Below are 22,022 nucleotides of genomic sequence, written 5' to 3'. Positions count from 1 at the left end.
GCATCCGACAAACCCAGATTCGGCCATCGGACTGCCAGATGGTGAAGCGTGATTCATTCCTCCAGAGAATGCGCTTCCACTGCTCCAGAGTCCAATGGCGGCAAGCTTTACACCACTCCAGCCGACGCTTGGCATTGCTATGGAAACCCATTTCATGAAGCTCCCGACGAACTGTAACCCTAACCCTTCCAGAGGCAGTTTGGAACTCAGTAGTGAGTGTTGCAACCGAGGAAAGACGATTTGACATGCTACGCGCTTCAGCCCTCGGCGGTCCCGTTCTGTGAGTTTATGTGGACTACCCCTTTGTGGCTGAGCTGCTGTTGCTCCTAGACGTTGCCACTTCACAATAACAGCACTTACAGTTGACCGGGGCAGCTCTAGCAGGGCAGAAATTTGACGAACTGACTTGTTGGAAAGGTGACATCATATGACGGTGCCACGTTGAAAGTCACTGAGCTCTTCAGTAAGGCCATTCTACATGGCTGTCAGCTTGATTTTACACATCTGTCAGCAACGGGTGTTGCTGAAATAGACAAATCCACTCCTTTTAAGGGGTGTCCACATACTTTTCTATATATTGCACGTACACTTCTATGCATGCTCAGGCGAGTGCACTCCCTCAACATTAACAGGACAGAGGAACCAAAACTTGTTTCTCACAAGTGTAGCAGGTTGTGATCTCTGAAACCCTTTCCACACTCCCAGAATGAGAATGGTAAATTACTGTAATTAATACATGGGGTAACAGAAATGAATGTAACCAAATTACCGGGTTGAACGGTACATTTACTACGGGTGACATATGTTATGGGGAATTAATAAAAAGAAACAATCAAAGGGCATTATAATTAGGGTACTACACTGACATATATAAACACTACATGTAAAGTGTTGGTCCCATGTTTCATGAGCTGAAATAAAAGATCACAGAAATGTTCCATACATTCAAAAAGCTGATTTCTCTCAAATGTTTTGCACAAATTTTCTTACATCCCTGTTAGTGAGCATTTCTCATTTGACAAGATCATCCATCCACCTGACAGGTGTGGCATATCAAGAAGCTGATTCAACCACATGATTATTACACAGGTGCACCTTGTGCTGGGGACAATAAAAGGCCACTCTAAAATGTGCAGTTTTGTCACAACACAATGCCAAGTTTTAAGGGAGCATGCAATTGGTATGCTGACTGCAGGAATGTCCCCAGAGCTGTTGCCAGAGAATTGAATGTTCATTTCTTTACCATTAGCCGCCTCCAACTTTGTTTTAGAGAATTTAGCAGTACATCCAACCGGCCTCACAACCGCAGATCGCGTGTATTGTGTTGTGTGGGCGAGCGGTTTGCGGATGTCAACGTTTTGAACAGACTGCCTCATGGTGGCCGTGGGGTTATGGTATGGGCCTCATGGTGGCCGTGGGGTTTGTCGTGGACGAATCAGAATTAGTTGGGTAACATAGATAATTAAGATGTTTTATTAGTATAATATGCTTATTTGAGGTACTTGTCATTAGAAAGTGTCCATTGGACTCTGGTGTCTTTTCAGTTACACATTTCCCTTAGCTGGGGCTCAGACACTTGGGGCCCAGAGAGGGGAAGAGGTCAGACTTGTCTTTTACCTGTCTCTGTTGCTCTGCAGAATATCAGCAAGAGAGGAGGACAGAATGAAATATTGTCTTCATATGTGAATGTCTCTTTACCTATGCTTAAACCATGTGAAGGGATGGCGTGATTACTGGGGAACCAATGACTTGTCTCCACAATGTCTATGAGCAAGTCACACCCTCCTTTTCCTTATTGTGGGGAGGTTTATGGCAGTGTCTGGGACCATGGTCTCTTAGATCTCACACTTATCCTGTGATAATATATGGCCTAGAGGCTCACTCCCCCCAGTGAGCCTGTCCAGGAGTGGGGTCAAGAGGGGGTTTGCTTGAGATGGGAGTATCTAGAGTTGACAATTGATATATGCCATTGGATGAAATAGTTCTGTTCAATACCGTACCAGGGAGGGACGGTTCTAAGGAGACCAGATACTGGGCTATTCAATGAACCCTGTTGACATAGCAGTTACTGTCTGATGTGTTTTATGGATATCTGTCATACAAAACGTAACCTTTGTGAACTGTTACTAAGTATCTGTGGTTTGTCAATGTACTTTGAAGGGGCTGTATCGTTGCTATAAAAGATCCCTGAGCCATTCTGCAATCACCTCATTAAATGATTCATTCGAGAGAATGCATTATTGGGGGTCAAGAACTTTTGCAAAAGTATCTTAATTAAGTATTAAAGATGTAGTTTAACTCGGACTGGTGTGTTTTGTAACTCCTCATTTGGTAATGCGGAAATTAGCCTCCACAGGTTATGGTATGGGCAGGCATAAACTTCGGACAATGAACACTATTGTATTTTATCTATGGCAATTTGAATGGACAGAGATACCGTTGTAACGAGTGTCGTACAGAGTAGACCAAGGTGCAGTGGGTTGAGTGCTCATTTGAACTTTTATTGAGACACGTAACAAAACAAGAAAACGTACTAACGCACAGTATTGCAGGCTACACACACAGCTATGCAAAAACAACTTCCCACAAACCACAGGTGAAAAAAGGGCTACCTAAGTATGACTCCCAATCAGCAACAACGATGTACAGCTGTGCCCGATTGAGAGCCATACCAGGCCAACAAAGAAATACACAACCTAGAAAATCATAGAAATACAAAACCAGAACAATACCCCAAAACCCCGGAACACATAAAACAAACACCCCTCTTACATAAGAACATATCCCAACAAACCCCGAACCACATAAAACAAACACCTCCTGCCACAACTACAATAACAAATAACCCCTTTACTGGTCAGGACGTGACAGCCGTGATGAGATCCTGAGGCCCATTGTCATGCCACTCATCCACCGCCATCAACTCATATTTCAGTATGATAATGTACACAATTCCGTGGAAGTTGAAAATGTCCCAGTTCTTCCATGGCCTCCATACTCAACAGACATGTCACACAATGAGCATGTTTGGGATGCTCAGGATCTACATGTATGGCAGCGTGTTCCAGTTCCAGCCAATATCCTGCAACTTCACACAGCCTTTGAAGAGGAGTGGGACAACATTCCACAGGTCACAATCAACAGCCTGATCAACTCTATGTGAAGGAGATGTGTCGCGCTGCATGAGGCAAATGGTGGTCACCCCAGATACTGACTGGTTTTCTGATCCACGCCCCTACCTTTTGTTTAAGGTATCTGTGACCAACAGATGCATATCTGTATTCCCAGTCATGTGAAATCCATTGATTATGGCCTAATGAATTTATTTCAATTGACTGATTTCTTTATATGAACTGTAACTCGGTAAAATCTTTGAAATTGTTGTATGTTGCGGTTATATTTTTGTTCATTATACAGTATATTCAGCCTAAGGGCACAAAGGAAACTTTAGCAGCAAGGCATGGATTTGTATCCCCTCAAAAACAACCTCTCCAGAATCTAGAAATCTGTGCAGTGACGGAGAACTTTAACCCCTGAGTCTATAACAGTGAGAGTGAGTGTGACAAGTGGCTCAGTTGGTAGAGCTTGCAATACCAGGGTTGTGGGTTCAATTCTCAAAGGGGACAAGAAAGAAAATGTAGGCACCACTAACTCACACTGGAAAAATGGCCAGTTTAACAACATGTAAATAGCAGAAGCACAACACTGCTACTAATGAACAGAGGAGCAGAAAGAGTGGGAGGGAAGAGAGACAACAGGGAGACAAAAACATTTCTGAACTGAATTAATCCTCCAGAGTCTGATGTCACATCTGCAGCCATCCACACACAGCTGATGGATAGATGAGCAGAGAGGTAAAGACCAGGGAGGGAAAGGTTTGATGCTGCAGAACTGTGCGCACACAGTGTGTATTCTTTAGGGGTTTAAGTCCATTCAACCTCTCAGAGCTGATCCATAAATATCACTCTTCCTCCTTTGCAACCACTTTATCTCAATTTCCACATTCAATGCCTCCCTTTACCTCTTTTCCATCTCTCTTCCTCTCCCTCTCTGACGGACTGTTCTCCTGCTTTAGACCAGTTGTCCCTCCCTCTCTCTCTCTTCCTCTTTCCATCTTTCTCTTCCTCTCTCTCCCGCTCTCCCTCTTTCTCTACCGCTCTCCCTCTCATTCTCTACCTCTCTCCCTCTTTCTCTACCGGTCTGTCTTTCTCAACCTCTCTCTCATTCTCTTCCTCTCTCCCTCTTTCTCTCCCTCTCTCTTTACCTCTTTCTTTACCTCGCTTTCTTTCTCTACCCCACTTATTCCCTCTTTCTCTACCTCTCTTATTCCCTCTTTCTCTACCTCTCTCCTACTTCCCCATACTCTCCCTCTTTCTCTACCCCTCTTATTCCCTCTTTCTCTACCTCTCTCCTACTTCCCCATACTCTCCCTCTTTCTCTACCCCTCTTATTCCCTCTTTCTCTACCTCTCTCCTACTTCCCCATACTCTCCCTCTTTCTCTACCCCTCTTATTCCCTCTTTCTCTACCTCTCTTATTCCCTCTTTCTCTTTCTACCTCTCTCTTTCTCTAACCTTTCTCTCTCCCTCTTTCTCTACCTCTCAGAGAGTTCAGAAAAAGACAAAGAGAGACAGATAGACAGTAAACATGTTTTCTATCTTTTAGAGAAGTCTGATTAGATTATAGTTACAGACCAGAAACAGAGATGACAGACACACAGTGAGGTGTAACTGTTTTATGTAGACACGCTATATGTTGCCATGGGAACTGCAGACATAATTGACTGTAATAGCCAGGATGGATCTCTTTAACTCAGAGAGAGAAGAGGACGTACGTGTGTGCGATTTTGTTCCCAGTAAAATTAGTCATGTTATACTCAGCATCAGTAAAGACTGCTCTATCTCACGGAGTTTAATACATCCAAACACACAGGGAATATTCATCAGAAATATAGAAAACACCAATGACATCAGTTATAGAGAGACAGATACATCACTGTTTTAATAAAGTAATATAGAATACATCAAGTTACAGTAATAGAGAATAAATCCAGTTACTGTAATATGGAATAAATCCAGTTACTGTAATAGAGAATAAATCCAGTTACTGTAATAGAGAATAAATCCAGTTACTGTAATATAGAATAAATCAAGTTACAGTAATATAGAATAAATCAAGTTACAGTAATACAGAATGAATGAAGTTACAGTAATAGAGAATAAATGAAATTGATGTAATATAGAATAAATGAAGTTACAGTAATAGGGAATAAATGAAGTTACAGTAATAGAACAAATCAAATTACAGTAATATAGAACAAATCAAGTTACAGTAATATAGAATAAATCAAATTACAGTAATATAGAATAAATCAAATTACAGTAATATAGAATAAATCAAATTATAGTAATATAGAATAAATCAAGTTACAGTAATATAGAATAATCAAATTGATGTAATATAGAATAAATCAAGTTACAGTAATATAGAATAAATCAAATTACAGTAATATAGAATAAATCAAATTGCTGTAATATAGAATAAATCAAATTGATGTAATATAGAATAAATCAAATTGATGTAATATAGAATAAATCAAGTTACTGTAATATAGATTCATCAAATTGATGTAATATAGAATAAATCAAGTTACTGTAATATAGAATAAATCAAATTGATGTAATACAGAATAAATCAAGCTACAGTAATGTAGGATAAATCAAGTTACAGTAATATAGAATAAATCAAGTTACTGCATTACACACACACACAGAAGAGGAAGAGGAGCGGAGAGGAAGGAAAATGTCAGTGGGATTCAGCAGTAGAACACTTTACCAAATACGGCAGGACTCCGTCCCTCGGTTCATAACCGATGAATCAGGACAACTGAACGCCTGTCGGAACTCCTCATAGTTACTCATTGCCCCGACAACCCTGCGTAGCAACAGAAAAGGGTGGGGTCAGAAACGTTGAAACTAAAGGTGTGTTTGTGGGTGTATGAGTTCTTACCTGTACTTTGGGGGGCTGTGGGCTCCACTCTGAATCTGGTCCCTTGCTGCTTCAGGTCTGTAGGAGTTACAGCGCACCTAGAGAACACACACAGTGAGAGAGTAAAAAAGAGAGAGAAAGACTGTGTGTGTGTGTGTGTTTGTGTGTTCTTACATGTGCGTAGCTGAGAAAGAACAGTTGGTTGTTGTTGAGTCCAACTCCTGGAAGTAATGGCTCCTCAATTCCTCCTCTACTCTCTTCTATCCACCTCCTGTAGGCCTACACACACACACACACACACACACACACACACACACACACACACACACACACACACACACACACACACACACACACACACACACACACACACACACACACACACACACACACACACACTTTTAAATAAACAGTAGGAGAGAGGGGAGGTGAAAGAGAGAGAGAGGAATAGACAGAAAGAGAGAGAGCAATAGACAGAGAGAAAAAGAGAGGAATAGACAGAGAGAAAAAGAGAGGAATAGACAGAGAGAAAAAGAGAGAAAAAGAGAGATGAAAGAGAAGATAAAAGGACAGAGAGAAAAAGTGTCTTACTTCGAAAGCTTCTCTGATCCCGCCATTGTCTGCAATGTTCTCTGCTAGTGTCCTCTTCCCCCTCACCTGATTAAACAGGATAACAGATCAACACTGTTCTGTTAGGGTCCTCTTCCCCCTCACCTGATTAAACAGGATAACAGATCAACACTGTTCTGTTAGGGTCCTCTTCCCCCTCACCTGATTACACAGGATAACAGATCAACACTGTTCTGTTAGGGTCCTCTTCCCCCTCACCTGATTAAACAGGATAACAGATCAACACTGTTCTGCTAGTGTCCTCTTCCCCCTCACCTGATTACAGATCAACACTGTTCTGCTAGGGTCCTCTTCCCCCTCACCTGATTACAGGATAACAGATCAACACTGTTCTGTTAGGGTCCTCTTCCCTCTCACCTGATTACAGGATAACAGATCAACACTGTTCTGTTAGGGTCCTCTTCCCCCTCACCTGATTAAACAGGATAACAGATCAACACTGTTCTGCTAGTGTCCTCTTCCCCCTCACCTGATTACAGGATTACAGATCAACACTGTTCTGTTAGGGTCCTCTTCCCCCTCACCTGATTACAGATCAACACTGTTCTATTAGGGTCCTCTTCCCCCTCACCTGATTACAGGATAACAGATCAACACTGTTCTGTTAGGGTCCTCTTCCCTCTCACCTGATTACAGGATAACAGATCAACACTGTTCTGTTAGGGTCCTCTTCCCCCTCACCTGATTAAACAGGATAACAGATCAACACTGTTCTGCTAGTGTCCTCTTCCCCCTCACCTGATTACAGGATTACAGATCAACACTGTTCTGTTAGGGTCCTCTTCCCCCTCACCTGATTACAGGATTACAGATCAACACTGTTCTGTTAGGGTCCTCTTCCCCCTCACCTGATTAAACAGGATAACAGATCAACACTGTTCTGTTAGGGTCCTCTTCCCCCTCACCTGATTAAACAGGATAACAGATCAACACTGTTCTGTTAGGGTCCTCTTCCCCCTCACCTGATTAAACAGGATAACAGATCAACACTGTTCTGTTAGGGTCCTCTTCCCCCTCACCTGATTAAACAGGATAACAGATCAACACTGTTCTGTTAGGGTCCTCTTCCCCCTCACCTGATTACACAGGATAACAGATCAACACTGTTCTGTTAGGGTCCTCTTCCCCCTCACCTGATTAAACAGGATAACAGATCAACACTGTTCTGTTAGGGTCCTCTTCCCCCTCACCTGATTACACAGGATAACAGATCAACACTGTTCTGTTAGGGTCCTCTTCCCCCTCACCTGATTAAACAGGATAACAGATCAACACTGTTCTGCTAGTGTCCTCTTCCCCCTCACCTGATTAAACAGGATAACAGATCAGCACTGTTCTGTTAGGGTCCTCTCCCCCCTCACCTGATTACAGATCAACACTGTTCTGCTAGGGTCCTCTTCCCCCTCACCTGATTACAGGATAACAGATCAACACTGTTCTGTTAGGGTCCTCTTCCCTCTCACCTGATTACAGGATAACAGATCAACACTGTTCTGTTAGGGTCCTCTTCCCCCTCACCTGATTAAACAGGATAACAGATCAACACTGTTCTGCTAGTGTCCTCTTCCCCCTCACCTGATTACAGGATTACAGATCAACACTGTTCTGTTAGGGTCCTCTTCCCCCTCACCTGATTACAGATCAACACTGTTCTATTAGGGTCCTCTTCCCCCTCACCTGATTACAGGATAACAGATCAACACTGTTCTGTTAGGGTCCTCTTCCCTCTCACCTGATTACAGGATAACAGATCAACACTGTTCTGTTAGGGTCCTCTTCCCCCTCACCTGATTAAACAGGATAACAGATCAACACTGTTCTGCTAGTGTCCTCTTCCCCCTCACCTGATTACAGGATTACAGATCAACACTGTTCTGTTAGGGTCCTCTTCCCCCTCACCTGATTAAACAGGATAACAGATCAACACTGTTCTGCTAGTGTCCTCTTCCCCCTCACCTGATTACAGGATAACAGATCAACACTGTTCTGTTAGGGTCCTCTTCCCCCTCACCTGATTAAACAGGATAACAGATCAACACTGTTCTGCTAGTGTCCTCTTCCCCCTCACCTGATTACAGGATTACAGATCAACACTGTTCTGTTAGGGTCCTCTTCCCCCTCACCTGATTACAGATCAACACTGTTCTATTAGGGTCCTCTTCCCCCTCACCTGATTACAGGATAACAGATCAACACTGTTCTGTTAGGGTCCTCTTCCCTCTCACCTGATTACAGGATTACAGATCAACACTGTTCTGTTAGGGTCCTCTTCCCCCTCACCTGATTACAGGATTACAGATCAACACTGTTCTGTTAGGGTCCTCTTCCCCCTCACCTGATTACAGGATAACAGATCAACACTGTTCTGTTAGGGTCCTCTTCCCCCTCACCTGATTAAACAGGATAACAGATCAACACTGTTCTGCTAGTGTCCTCTTCCCCCTCACCTGATTACAGGATTACAGATCAACACTGTTCTGTTAGGGTCCTCTTCCCCCTCACCTGATTACAGATCAACACTGTTCTATTAGGGTCCTCTTCCCCCTCACCTGATTACAGGATAACAGATCAACACTGTTCTGTTAGGGTCCTCTTCCCTCTCACCTGATTACAGGATAACAGATCAACACTGTTCTGTTAGGGTCCTCTTCCCCCTCACCTGATTAAACAGGATAACAGATCAACACTGTTCTGCTAGTGTCCTCTTCCCCCTCACCTGATTACAGGATTACAGATCAACACTGTTCTGTTAGGGTCCTCTTCCCCCTCACCTGATTACAGGATTACAGATCAACACTGTTCTGTTAGGGTCCTCTTCCCCCTCACCTGATTACAGGATAACAGATCAACACTGTTCTGTTAGGGTCCTCTTCCCCCTCACCTGATTACAGGATAACAGATCAACACTGTTCTGTTAGGGTCCTCTTCCCCCTCACCTGATTACAGGATAACAGATCAACACTGTTCTGTTAGGGTCCTCTTCCCCCTCACCTGATTACAGGATAACAGCCGACCCGTATTCAGTTCTAACCCTCAACACTCTCCAGCCGACCCGTGTTCTCTTCTAACCCTCAACCCTCTCCAGCCGACCCGTGACGAACAGATGATGATGATGATATGTGTGCGTCTTACATTTAGTCCCGCCTCCTCCCAGCGATAGCTGTTGTATTGGTCGATCATACACTGGGTCTTGTCAGTGAAGGCTGTGATTGACGCGTTGCTCCACCAATGGTCCATGTTACCATCCTTATCATACTTCCTCCCTACACACACACACACACACACACACACACACACACACACACACACACACACACACACACACACACACACACACACACACACACCCCCCCCCCCACACACACACACACACACACACACACACACACACCTTCTTTATAAAAGTGTGTGTGTTTGTTTGTGTGTATTTGTAATGCACTGTATGTGACTCACCATTGTTGTCAAAGCCGTGTGTTAGTTCATGTCCTACAATCACTCCTATGGCGCCATAGCTAAGAGACCTGAACACACACACACACACACACACACACACACCAGAAATATGTTCATCGGCTAATGCCTGGCTCTGCCTGTGTGTGTATGTGTGTGTGTGTGTGTGTGTGTGTGTGTGTGTGTGTGTGTGTGTGTGTGTGTGTGATCTCACCGAGGATAGTCCCGCCCCCAGAAGAAAGGCTTCTGGAGCTCTCCAGCCGGGAACCCTGAGTAAAACACAGAACAGTTTGAATCCAGTGCCAACGCAATGTGTTCGCGTGTGTGTGCGCATGTATCTTACTGATTTGATTGGTGGAGGAGCTGTAGAAGGCGTTGACTGTCGTGGGATTGGTGAACCACCTAGAACACACACCGAAAGTGACATCATAGCCAGGAAGACAGCAGTATGAAGTGACATCACAACCAGGAAGTCAAACGCCAGGGTGGTTGTCATCAGTGATGTAGTGGTAAAACAATAGGTAGGTGAACGCTGATGGACGTTAGCGGTGAATAAAGTAGGATTGTACTGGTCTTTCTTTCACTAAAACACTGTTGTTTTCTTTCTAGCTCTGACATTGCTGATAGCTAATTTATTGAGGGAGGTGTTTTACTGACTGTGATATGTGGTTGACCCACCTAGCTATCTAAAGACGAAAGCACAGACAGGAAGTGGCTCGGGATAAGAGCATCTGCAAAATGACTCAAATGTCATGTAGATAGAAGTAATGCTCCCTATACTTTCAATGCATTTTTCTACGATTGGTGGGTTTCTCCACCAGTGGTTGTCATAGCATCTCACTCAGTGCGAGGGACAGTCCTCCGCAGCCAGCTGATATCCGATTGGGCAATGAAACGCAGAGTCTGCATCACATTATCGAAGTAGTTGTCCTCAGAGAATACAAGCTACACACGCAAACACACACAAACACACACACACACAAATTAGTACACACACACACTAATATACGGACAATAACATACATAAACACACACAGATGAATACACACCTCTTTTATGTCTTGGTTGATGTAGGTGTCATTCAGTATGAACTCAGGATAGCCAACCTTAGCCAGGACTGTCTGGGCCTAGAGAGAGACAGAGAGAGTCTACATCAGTGTTTTGGATTAAGACAGAGGGACAGACAAGCAAGACAAACAGACAGACAGAAACCTTCTCTATAGCTTTCTTCTTGGTCGGTCCATCCATCCAGTCGTTGTCTCTCTCCAGCATGTTGATGAACGCCCAGCGAACTCCTTCAATCAGCTCCTCCATCTACACACACACACACCGATCAAACCAATCCACACAGAACCACACACACAGAACCACACACACACAACCACACACACACAGAACCACACACACCGATCAAACCAACCCACACACACACAGAACCACACACACACAACCACACACACACACACAGAACCACACACACACACAGAACCACACACACACACACACAGAACCACACACACAGAACCACACACAGAACAACACACACACAGAAACACACACACACACACAGAAACACACACACACAGAACCACACACACACAGAACCACACACACACAGAAACACACCCGCACACAGAAAGACACACACACACACACACAGAACCACACACACACACACACACACACACACACACAGAAACACACACACAGAACCACACATACAGAACCACACACACACACAGACAGAAACACACACACACACACAGAACCACACACACACACAGAAACACACACACACACACAGAACCACACACACACAGAACCACACACAGAAACACACACACACACAGAACCACACACACACAGAACCACACACACAGAACCACACACACAGAACCACACACACACAGAACCACACACACAGAACCACACACACCATGTGTTTCTTGTCCTCCTGGAAGTGTGTGTTGATGAAGAGACGTCCGGTGGCGTAGACCAGAGTGTTCTCTACGTAGTTAACACACTTATCCCAACGAGGGGTCAGGGAGGTCGTTCCTGTGGTTACCTAAAAATACACCGGTCAAAACTGATATATGAGTGTGTGAGTGATGGTGTATGTGCTTGGAAAGGTTTGATCAGTGAGCGTGTGTTATACAGACCCGTGTGAAGTCCAGATATCTGTACAAGAAGCGTCGGCTGAGAGTTGTGATCCTGGAGAACACTGTCCTCCACATGACATAGTTACTAACTGTCCTATAGAAACCATATGACATAGTTACTAACTGTCCTATAGAAATCATATGACATAGTTACTAACTGTCCTATAGAAACCATATAGAAACCATATGACATAGTTACTAATTGTCCTATAGAAACCACATGACATAGTTACTAACTGTCCTATAGAAACCATATGACATAGTTACTAACTGTCCTATAGAAACCATATGACATAGTTACTAACTGTCCTATAGAAACCATATAGAAACCACATGACATAGTTACTAACTGTCCTATAGACACCATATGACATAGTTACTAACTGTCTATAGTAACCACATGACATAGTTACTAACTGTCCTATAGAAACCATATGACATAGTTACTAACTGTCCTATAGAAACCATATAGAAACCACATGACATAGTTACTAACTGTCCTATAGACACCATATGACATAGTTACTAACTGTCCTATAGACACCATATGACATAGTTACTAACTGTCCTATAGAAACCATATAGAAACCACATTACATAGTTACTAACTGTCCTATAGACAACATATGACATAGTTACTAACTGTCCTATAGAAACCATATGACATAGTTACTAACTGTCCTCTAGAAACCATATGACATAGTTACTAACTGTCCTATAGAAACCACATAACATAGTTACTAACTGTCCTATAGAAACCACATGACATAGTTACTAACTGTCCTATAGAAACCATATGACATAGTTACAAACTGTCCTATATAAACTATATGACATAGTTACTAACTGTCCCGTAGACACCATATGACATAGTTACTAATTGTCCTCTATAAACCACATGACATAGTTACTAACTGTCCAATAGAAACCATATGAATTAGTTACTACCTATCCTATATAAACCATATGACATAGTTACTAACTGTCCTATAGAAACCACATGACATAGTTACTAACTGTCCTATATAAACCATATAGAAACCATATGACATAGTTCCTAACTGTCCTATATAAACCATATGACATAGTTACTAACTGTCCAATTGAATCCATATAGAAACCATGTGACATATTTACAAACTGTCCTATATAGACCATATGACATAGTTACTAACTGTCCTATAGAAACCATATAGAAACCATATGACATAGTTACTAATTGTCCTATAGAAACCACATGACATAGTTACTAACTGTCCTATAGAAACCATATAGAAACCATATGACATAGTTACTAACTGTCCTATAGAAACCGTATCAAATATTTACTAACTGTCCTATAGAAACCATATGACATAGTTACAAACTGTCCTATAGGAACCATATAGAAACCAAATGACATAGTTACTAACTGTCCTATAGAAACCATATAGAAACCACATGACATAGTTACTAACTGTCCTATAGAAACCACATGACATAGTTACTAACTGTACTATAGAAACCATATAGAAACCATATGACATAGTTACTAACTGTCCTATAGACACCATATGACATAGTTACTAACTGTCCTATAGAAACCATATGACATAGTTACTAACTGTCCAATAGACACCATATGACATAGTTACTAACTGTCCTCTAGAAACCATATGACATAGTTACTAACTGTCCTATAGAAACCATATAGAAACCACATGACATAGGTACTAACTGTCCTATAGAAACCATATAGAAACCATATGACATAGTTACTAACTGTCCTATAGAAACCGTATTACATATTTACTAACTGTCCTATAGAAACCATATGACATAGTTACAAACTGTCCTATAGGAACCATATAGAAACCAAATGACATAGTTACTAACTGTGCTATAGAAACCATATGACATAGGTACTAACTGTCCTATAGAAACCATATAGAAACAACATGACATAGTTACTAACTGTGCTATAGTAACCAAATGACATAGTTCCTAACTGTCCTATGTAAACCATATGACAGTTACTAACTGTCCTATAGAAACCATATAGAAACCATATGACATAGTTACTAACTGTCCTATAGAAACCATATGACATAGTTACTAACTGTCCTATATAAACCATATGACATAGTTACTAACTGTGCTATAGTAACCATATGACATAGTTCCTAACTGTCCTATATAAACCTTATGACAGTTACTAACTGTCCTATAGAAGCCATATAGAAACCATATGACATAGTTACTAACTGTCCTATAGAAACCATATGACAGTTACTTACTGTCCTATATAAACCATATGACATAGTTACTAACTGTCCTATAGAAACCATATAGAAACCAAATGACATAGTTACTAACTGTCCTATAGAAACCATATAGAAACCATATGACATAGTTACTAACTGTCCGATAGACACCACATGACATTGTTACTAACTGTCCTATAGAAACCATATAGAAACCATATGACATAGTTCTTAACTGTCCTATATAAACCATATGACATAGTTACTAACTGTCCTATATAAACCATATGACATAGTTACTAACTGTCCTATAGAAACCATATAGAAACCATATGACATAGTAACTGTCCATATAGAAACCTTATAACATAGTAACTAACTGTCCTATAGAAACCATATAGAAACCATATGACATAGTTACTAACTGTCCATTAGAAACCATATAGAAACCATATGACATAGTTATTAACTGTCCTATAGAAACCACATGACATAGTTACTAACTGTCCTATAGAAACCATATAGAAACCATATGACATAGTAACTGTCCATATAGAAACCTTATAACATAGTAACTAACTGTCCTACAGAAACCATATAGAAACCATATGACATAGTTACAAACGGTCCTATAGACACCATATGACATAGTTACTAACTGTCCTCTATAAACCATATGACATAGTTACTAACTGTCCTCCAGAAACCATATGACATAGTTACTAACTGTCCTCTAGAAACCATATGACATAGTTACTAACTGTCCTCCAGAAACCATATGACATAGTTATTAACTGTCCTATAGAAACCACATGTCATAGTTACTAACTGTCCTATAGAAACCACATGACATAGTTACTAACTGTCCTATAGAAACCACATGACATAGTTACTAACTGTCCTATAGGAACCATATTGAAACCATATGACATAGTTACTAACTGTCCTATAGGAACCATATAGAAACCATATGACATAGTTACTAACTGTCCTATAGACACCATATGACATAATTACTAACTGTCCAATAGACACCATATGACATAGTTACTAACTGTCCTATAGAAACAATATAGAAACCAAATGACATAGTTACTAACTGTCCTATAGAAACCATATAGAAACCACATGACATAGTTACTAACTGTCCATATAGAAACCACATGACATAGTTACTAACTGTCCTATAGAAACCATATGACATAGTTACTAACTGTCCTATAGAAACCATATGACATAGTTACTAACTGTCCATATAGAAACCTTATAACATAGTGACTAACTGTCCTATAGACACCATATGACATAGTTACAAACTGTCCTATAGAAACCATATGACATAGTCACTAACTGTCCTATAGAAACCATATAGAAACCACATGACATAGTTACAAACTGTCCAATAAAAACCATATGACATAGCTACTACCTCTCCTATATAAACCATATGACATAGCTACTAACTGTCCTATAGAAACCATATGACATAGTTACTAACTGTCCAATAGAAACCGTATGACATAGTTATTAACTGTCCTATAGAAACCACATGACATAGTTACTAACTGTCCATAGAAACCATATGACATAGTTACTAACTGTCCTATAGAAACCATATAGAAACCATATGACATAGTTACTAACTGTCCTATAGAAACCATATAGAAACCACATGACATAGTTACTAACTGTCCTATAGAAAGCATATAGAAACCACATGACATAGTTACTAACTGTCCATATACAAACCATATGACACAGTTACTAACTGTCCATATAGAAACCATATGACATAGTTACTAACTGTCCTATAGACACCATATGACATAGTTACTACCTCTCCTATATAAACCATATGACATAGTTACAAACTGTCCTCCAGAAACCATATGACATAGTTATTAACTGTCCTCTAGAAACCATATGACATAGTTACTAACTGTCCTCTAGAAACCATATGACATAGTTACTAACTGTCCTCCAGAAACCATATGACATAGTTACTAACTGTCCTATAGAAACCACATGACACAGTTACTAACTGTCCTATAGAAACCACATGACATAGTTACTAACTGTCCTATAGAAACCACATGACATAGTTACTAACTGTCCTACAGGAACCATATTGAAACCATATGACATAGTTACTAACTGTCCTATAGGAACCATATAGAAACCATATGACATAGTTACTAACTGTCCTATAGACACCATATGACATAGTTACTAACTGTCCTATAGAAACCATATGACATAGTTACTAACTGTACTATAGAAACCATATAGAAACCATATGACATAGTTATTAACTGTCCATATACAAACCATATGACATAGTTACTAACTGTCCTATAGAAACCAAATGACATAGTTACTAACTGTCCATAGAAACCATATGACATAGTTACTAACTGTCCTATAGAAACCATTTAGAAACCATATGACTTAGTTACTAACTGTCCTATAGAAACCATATAGAAACCACATGACATAGTTACTAACTGTCCATATACAAACCATATGACACAGTTACTAACTGTCCATATAGAAACCATATGATATAGTTACTAACTGTCCTATAGACACCATATGACATAGTTACTACCTCTCCTATATAAACCATATGACATAGTTACAAACTGTCCTATAGACACCATATGACATAGTTACTAACTGTCCTATAGACACCATATGACATAGTTACTAACTGTCCAATAGACACCATATGACATAGTTACTAACTGTCCTATAGAAACCATATAGAAACCAAATGACATAGTTACTAACTGTCCTATAGAAACCATATAGAAACCATATGACATAGTTACGAACTGTCCATATAGAAACCACATGACATAGTTACTAACTGTCCTATAGAAACCATATGACATAGTTACTAACTGTACTATAGAAACCATATAGAAACCATATGACATAGTTACTAACTGTCCTATAGAAACCATATGACATAGTTACTAACTGTCCTATAGAAACCATATGACATAGTTACTAACTGTCCTATAGAAACCTTATAACATAGTGACTAACTGTCCTACAGAAACCATATGACATAGTTACTAACTGTCCTATAGAAACCATATAGAAACCACATGACATAGTTACAAACTGTCAAATAAAAACCATATGACATAGCTACTACCTCTCCTATATAAACCATATGACATAGCTACTAACTGTCCTATAGAAACCATATGACATAGTTACTAACTGTCCTATACCAACAATATAGAAACCACATTACATAGTTACTAACTGTCCTATAGAAACCATATGACATAGTTATTAACTGTCCTATAGAAACCATATGACATAGTTATTAACTGTCCTATAGAAACCACATGACATAGTTACTAACTGTCTATAGAAACCATATAGAAACCACATGACATAGTTACTAACTGTGCTATAGAAAGCATATAGAAACCACATGACATAGTTACTAACTGTCCATATACAAACCATATGACATAGTTACTAACTGTCCTATAGAAACCATATAGAAACCATATGACATAGTTACTAACTGTCCATATAGAAACCATATAGAAAACACATGACATAGTTACTAACTGTCCATATAGAAACCATATTGAAATCATATGACATAGTTACTAACTGTCCTATAGACACCATATGACATAATTACTAACTGTCCTACAGAAACCATATAGAAACCACATGACATAGTTACTAACTGTCCTATAGAAACCACATGACATAGTTACTAACTGTCCTATAGAAACCACATGACATAGTTACTACCTGTCCTATAGAAACCATATAGAAACCACATGACATAGTTACTAACTGTCCTATAGAAACCATATAGAAACCACATGACATAGTTACTAACTGTCCTATAGAAACCACATGACATAGTTACTAACTGTCCTATAGAAACCACATGACATAGTTACTAACTGTACTATAGAAACCATATAGAAACCATATGACATAGTTACTAACTGTCCTATAGAAACCATATGACATAGTTACTAACTGTCCATATAGAAACCTTATAACATAGTGACTAACTGTCCTATAGAAACCATATGACATAGTTACAAACTGTCCTATAGAAACCATATGACATAGTTACTAACTGTCCTATAGAAACCATATAGAAACCACATGACATAGCTACAAACTGTCCAATAAAAACCATATGATATAGCTACTACCTCTCCTATATAAACCATATGACATAGCTACTAACTGTCCTATAGAAACCATATGACATAGTTACTAACTGTCCTATAGAAACCATATGACATAGTTATTAACTGTCCTATAGAAACCACATGACATAGTTACTAACTGTCCATAGAAACCATATGACATAGTTACTAACTGTCCTATAGAAACAATATAGAAACCAAATGACATAGTTACTAACTGTCCTATAGAAACCATATAGAAACCACATGACATAGTTACTAACTGTCCATATAGAAACCACATGACATAGTTACTAACTGTCCTATAGAAACCATATGACATAGTTACTAACTGTCCTATAGAAACCATATGACATAGTTACTAACTGTCCATATAGAAACCTTATAACATAGTGACTAACTGTCCTATAGACACCATATGACATAGTTACAAACTGTCCTATAGAAACCATATGACATAGTTACTAACTGTCCTATAGAAACCATATAGAAACCACATGACATAGTTACAAACTGTCCAATAAAAACCATATGACATAGCTACTACCTCTCCTATATAAACCATATGACATAGCTACTAACTGTCCTATAGAAACCATATGACATAGTTACTAACTGTCCAATAGAAACCGTATGACATAGTTATTAACTGTCCTATAGAAACCACATGACATAGTTACTAACTGTCCATAGAAACCATATGACATAGTTACTAACTGTCCTATAGAAACCATATAGAAACCATATGACATAGTTACTAACTGTCCTATAGAAACCATATAGAAACCACATGACATAGTTACTAACTGTCCTATAGAAAGCATATAGAAACCACATGACATAGTTACTAACTGTCCATATACAAACCATATGACACAGTTACTAACTGTCCATATAGAAACCATATGACATAGTTACTAACTGTCCTATAGACACCATATGACATAGTTACTACCTCTCCTATATAAACCATATGACATAGTTACAAACTGTCCTCCAGAAACCATATGACATAGTTATTAACTGTCCTCTAGAAACCATATGACATAGTTACTAACTGTCCTCTAGAAACCATATGACATAGTTACTAACTGTCCTCCAGAAACCATATGACATAGTTACTAACTGTCCTATAGAAACCACATGACACAGTTACTAACTGTCCTATAGAAACCACATGACATAGTTACTAACTGTCCTATAGAAACCACATGACATAGTTACTAACTGTCCTACAGGAACCATATTGAAACCATATGACATAGTTACTAACTGTCCTATAGGAACCATATAGAAACCATATGACATAGTTACTAACTGTCCTATAGACACCATATGACATAGTTACTAACTGTCCTATAGAAACCATATGACATAGTTACTAACTGTACTATAGAAACCATATAGAAACCATATGACATAGTTATTAACTGTCCTATAGAAACCATATGACATAGTTACTAACTGTCCTATAGAAACCAAATGACATAGTTACTAACTGTCCATAGAAACCATATGACATAGTTACTAACTGTCCTATAGAAACCATTTAGAAACCATATGACTTAGTTACTAACTGTCCTATAGAAACCATATAGAAACCACATGACATAGTTACTAACTGTCCATATACAAACCATATGACACAGTTACTAACTGTCCATATAGAAACCATATGATATAGTTACTAACTGTCCTATAGACACCATATGACATAGTTACTACCTCTCCTATATAAACCATATGACATAGTTACAAACTGTCCTATAGACACCATATGACATAGTTACTAACTGTCCTATAGACACCATATGACATAGTTACTAACTGTCCAATAGACACCATATGACATAGTTACTAACTGTCCTATAGAAACCATATAGAAACCAAATGACATAGTTACTAACTGTCCTATAGAAACCATATAGAAACCATATGACATAGTTACGAACTGTCCATATAGAAACCACATGACATAGTTACTAACTGTCCTATAGAAACCATATGACATAGTTACTAACTGTACTATAGAAACCATATAGAAACCATATGACATAGTTACTAACTGTCCTATAGAAACCATATGACATAGTTACTAACTGTCCTATAGAAACCATATGACATAGTTACTAACTGTCCTATAGAAACCTTATAACATAGTGACTAACTGTCCTACAGAAACCATATGACATAGTTACTAACTGTCCTATAGAAACCATATAGAAACCACATGACATAGTTACAAACTGTCAAATAAAAACCATATGACATAGCTACTACCTCTCCTATATAAACCATATGACATAGCTACTAACTGTCCTATAGAAACCATATGACATAGTTACTAACTGTCCTATACCAACAATATAGAAACCACATTACATAGTTACTAACTGTCCTATAGAAACCATATGACATAGTTATTAACTGTCCTATAGAAACCATATGACATAGTTATTAACTGTCCTATAGAAACCACATGACATAGTTACTAACTGTCTATAGAAACCATATAGAAACCACATGACATAGTTACTAACTGTGCTATAGAAAGCATATAGAAACCACATGACATAGTTACTAACTGTCCATATACAAACCATATGACATAGTTACTAACTGTCCTATAGAAACCATATAGAAACCATATGACATAGTTACTAACTGTCCATATAGAAACCATATAGAAAACACATGACATAGTTACTAACTGTCCATATAGAAACCATATTGAAATCATATGACATAGTTACTAACTGTCCTATAGACACCATATGACATAATTACTAACTGTCCTACAGAAACCATATAGAAACCACATGACATAGTTACTAACTGTCCTATAGAAACCACATGACATAGTTACTAACTGTCCTATAGAAACCACATGACATAGTTACTACCTGTCCTATAGAAACCATATAGAAACCACATGACATAGTTACTAACTGTCCTATAGAAACCATATAGAAACCACATGACATAGTTACTAACTGTCCTATAGAAACCACATGACATAGTTACTAACTGTCCTATAGAAACCACATGACATAGTTACTAACTGTACTATAGAAACCATATAGAAACCATATGACATAGTTACTAACTGTCCTATAGAAACCATATGACATAGTTACTAACTGTCCATATAGAAACCTTATAACATAGTGACTAACTGTCCTATAGAAACCATATGACATAGTTACAAACTGTCCTATAGAAACCATATGACATAGTTACTAACTGTCCTATAGAAACCATATAGAAACCACATGACATAGCTACAAACTGTCCAATAAAAACCATATGATATAGCTACTACCTCTCCTATATAAACCATATGACATAGCT

At 39.1% G+C, this 22,022-nt stretch overlaps 1 protein-coding gene across 34 annotated transcripts in view; it reads right to left on the bottom strand.

Annotated features, from left to right (window-relative positions):
* Positions 1 to 4,719: 4,719 nt before the first annotated feature.
* Positions 4,720 to 22,022, bottom strand: part of phex (phosphate regulating endopeptidase homolog, X-linked) — a 27,021-nt gene continuing 9,718 nt past the window's right edge. Inside the window, exons 10-22 of one of the 34 annotated variants that reach the window (XM_029755056.1) lie at positions 12,227 to 12,320; positions 12,004 to 12,132; positions 11,280 to 11,381; positions 11,117 to 11,194; positions 10,909 to 11,012; positions 10,411 to 10,469; positions 10,282 to 10,336; positions 10,071 to 10,138; positions 9,750 to 9,880; positions 6,579 to 6,644; positions 6,162 to 6,266; positions 6,009 to 6,085; positions 4,720 to 5,933 (exon numbers count right to left, since the gene is read on the bottom strand). In XM_029755056.1, the coding sequence (XP_029610916.1) occupies positions 5,831 to 5,933; positions 6,009 to 6,085; positions 6,162 to 6,266; positions 6,579 to 6,644; positions 9,750 to 9,880; positions 10,071 to 10,138; positions 10,282 to 10,336; positions 10,411 to 10,469; positions 10,909 to 11,012; positions 11,117 to 11,194; positions 11,280 to 11,381; positions 12,004 to 12,132; positions 12,227 to 12,320 (1,171 nt within the window). In that variant the 3' untranslated portion in view covers positions 4,720 to 5,830. Of the gene's footprint in view, positions 5,934 to 6,008; positions 6,086 to 6,161; positions 6,267 to 6,578; positions 9,609 to 9,749; positions 9,881 to 10,070; positions 10,139 to 10,281; positions 10,337 to 10,410; positions 10,470 to 10,908; positions 11,013 to 11,116; positions 11,195 to 11,279; positions 11,382 to 12,003; positions 12,133 to 12,226; positions 12,321 to 22,022 lie in introns of those variants that run through there. The other 33 variants (XR_003878654.1, XR_003878655.1, XR_003878631.1 and 30 more) reach the window with 33 other exon arrangements.

Source organism: Salmo trutta, chromosome 6, assembly GCF_901001165.1.
Source record: "Salmo trutta chromosome 6, fSalTru1.1, whole genome shotgun sequence".
NCBI classification, from domain to species: Eukaryota; Metazoa; Chordata; class Actinopteri; order Salmoniformes; family Salmonidae; genus Salmo; species Salmo trutta.
The sequence above is the reverse complement of the archived record's forward strand: the minus strand, read 5'-3'. Positions and strand labels throughout refer to the sequence as shown.